The sequence below is a fragment of the Anomaloglossus baeobatrachus genome, chromosome 7 (genome assembly GCF_048569485.1).
Source record: "Anomaloglossus baeobatrachus isolate aAnoBae1 chromosome 7, aAnoBae1.hap1, whole genome shotgun sequence".
NCBI classification, from domain to species: domain Eukaryota; kingdom Metazoa; phylum Chordata; class Amphibia; order Anura; family Aromobatidae; genus Anomaloglossus; species Anomaloglossus baeobatrachus.
In genome coordinates, this window is record NC_134359.1 from 26194690 (window position 1) to 26197189 (window position 2500).

General features: G+C 40.5%; 1 protein-coding gene across 5 annotated transcripts in view; it reads right to left on the minus strand.

Annotated features, from left to right (window-relative positions):
* The window catches only part of LRP1B (LDL receptor related protein 1B), a 2012817-nt gene that overhangs the window by 282630 nt on the left and 1727687 nt on the right, over nt 1-2500 (minus strand). For all 5 annotated transcript variants that reach the window (XM_075317168.1, XM_075317164.1, XM_075317167.1 and 2 more), the window contains exon 53: nt 1354-1476. In XM_075317168.1, coding sequence (XP_075173283.1) covers nt 1354-1476 — 123 coding nt within the window. The remainder of the gene's footprint in view (nt 1-1353; nt 1477-2500) is intronic.

Below are 2500 nucleotides of genomic sequence, written 5' to 3' on the forward strand. Positions count from 1 at the left end.
ACTGATTCTGAGTTACCTCCTGTATTATACTCCAGAGCTGCACTCACTATTCTGCTGGTGCAGTCACTGTGTACATACATTACATTACTGATCCTGAGTTACCTCCTGTATTATCCTCCAGAGCTGCACTCACTATTCTGCTGGTGCAGTCACTGTGTACATACATTACATTACTGATCCTGAGTTACCTCCTGTATTATCCTCCAGAGCTGCACTCACTATTCTGCTGGTGCAGTCACTGTGTACATACATTACATTACTGATCCTGTACTGATCCTGAGTTACCTCCTGTATTATACTCCAGAGCTGCACTCACTGTTCTGCTGGTGCAGTCGCTGTGTACATACATTACATTACTGATCCTGAGTTACCTCCTGTATTATACTCTACAGCTGCACTCAGTATTTTGCTGGTGCAGTCACTGTATACATACATTACTGATCCTGAGTTACATCCTGTATTATACTCCAGAGCTGCGCTCAGTATTCTGCTGGTGCAGTCACTGTGTACATACATTGCATTACTGATCCTGAGTTACCTCCTGTATTATACTCCAGAGCTGCACTCACTATTCTGCTGGTGCAGTCACTGTGTATATACATTACATACTGATCCTGTACTGATCCTGAGTTACATCCTGTATTATCCTCCAGAGCTGCACTCACTATTCTGCTGGTGCAGTCACTGTATACATACATTACATTACTGATCCTGAGTTACCTCCTGTATTATACTCCAGAGCTGCACTCACTATTCTGCTGGTGCAGTCACTGTATACATACATTACATTACTGATCCTGAGTTACCTCCTGTATTATACTCCAGAGCTGCACTCACTATTCTGCTGGTGCAGTCACTGTGTACATACATTACATTACTGATCCTGAGTTACATCCTGTATTATCCTCCAGAGCTGCACTCACTATTCAGCTGCAGGAGTCACTGTGCTCATACAATATATTACCCATACATATGCATGCTCATTTTGGCTGTGTGAGCGTTAGTTTTCAATGGGGCATGTGGAGTTAACTGCTGACGAGACTGTAGAAAAGACTAAAGCATTCATAAATTACCAAATTCATAGTTGGTTGTATAGATGCAGCCGGGTGCAGCAGTTACAGTGACACCTCATATAATGCAGTGATGTAGCAGAGCTGTGATGTGATTCATGTGTCATTCTGCATGCTTTGTTTTAGATTGAGTTCCCTTCCTCTTAATCCCCCCTGCAGACCCCATCATCCCATGCACTGAATATACATTATAATCTCCCTTTTCAACCTTCAAAATGAACTGAGAAGCAAATGTCCTTTATTACCCGCACATTATTTACCGGATTGCAGTAACATGACTTACCACATTCCAGAGATTCATCCGAGCCGTCTCCGCAGTCGTCATCGCGGTCACACAGGAACTGCTTAGGGATGCAGATTTTGTTGTTGCACATAAAAGCGTTTTCATCACAGGTAGTAACAGGGGCTGCAAATATACGAAGAAAATAAAAATAAAGCCTGGACGCAAATCACATTCACAGTTCTTACAGTCAAATGTCGGCCATACAGGTTACAGGATATGTACTGCACAGAACAGCGCCTGTGGGATCAGAAGGGAGAAGATACTATGTATCCATCTATCCCTCTATCCATCTATCCCTCCATCTATGTATCTATCTATCTATCTATCTATCTATCTATCTATCTATCTATCTATGTATCTATCTATCTATCTATCTATCTATCTATCTATCTATCTATCTATCTATCTATCTATCCCTCTATCTATCTATCTATCCCTCTATCTATCCCTCTATCTATCTATCTATCTATCTATATATCCCTCTATCCATCTATCCCTCTATCTATCTATCTATCTATCTATCTATCTATCTATCTATCTATCTATCTATCTATCCCTCTATCTATCTATCTATCCCTCTATCTATCTATCTATGTATCTATCTATCTATCTATATATCCCTCTATCCATCTATCTATCTATCTATCCCTCTATCTATCCCTCTATCTATCCCTCTATCTATCTATCCCTCTATCTATCTATCTATCCCTCTATCTATCTATCTATCTATCTATCTATCTATCCCTCTATCTACTATCTATCTATCCCTCTATCTATCTATCTATCCCTCCATCTATCTATCTATCTATCCCTCCATCCCTCCATCCATCCATCCATCTATCCATCCATCCATCCATCCATCCATCTATCCCCTTCATCCATCCATCTATCTATCTATCCCTCTATCTATCTATCTATCCCTCCATCCATCCATCTATCCCTCCATCCATCTATCTATCCCTCTATTTATCTATCTATCCATCTATCTATCCATCCTTCCATCTATCTATCTATCCCTCTATCTACTATCTATCTATCCCTCTATCTATCTATCTATCTATCCCTCTATTTACTATCTATCCATCCATCTATCCCTCCATCCCTCCATCCATCCATCCATCTATCCCTCCATCTATCTATCTATCCC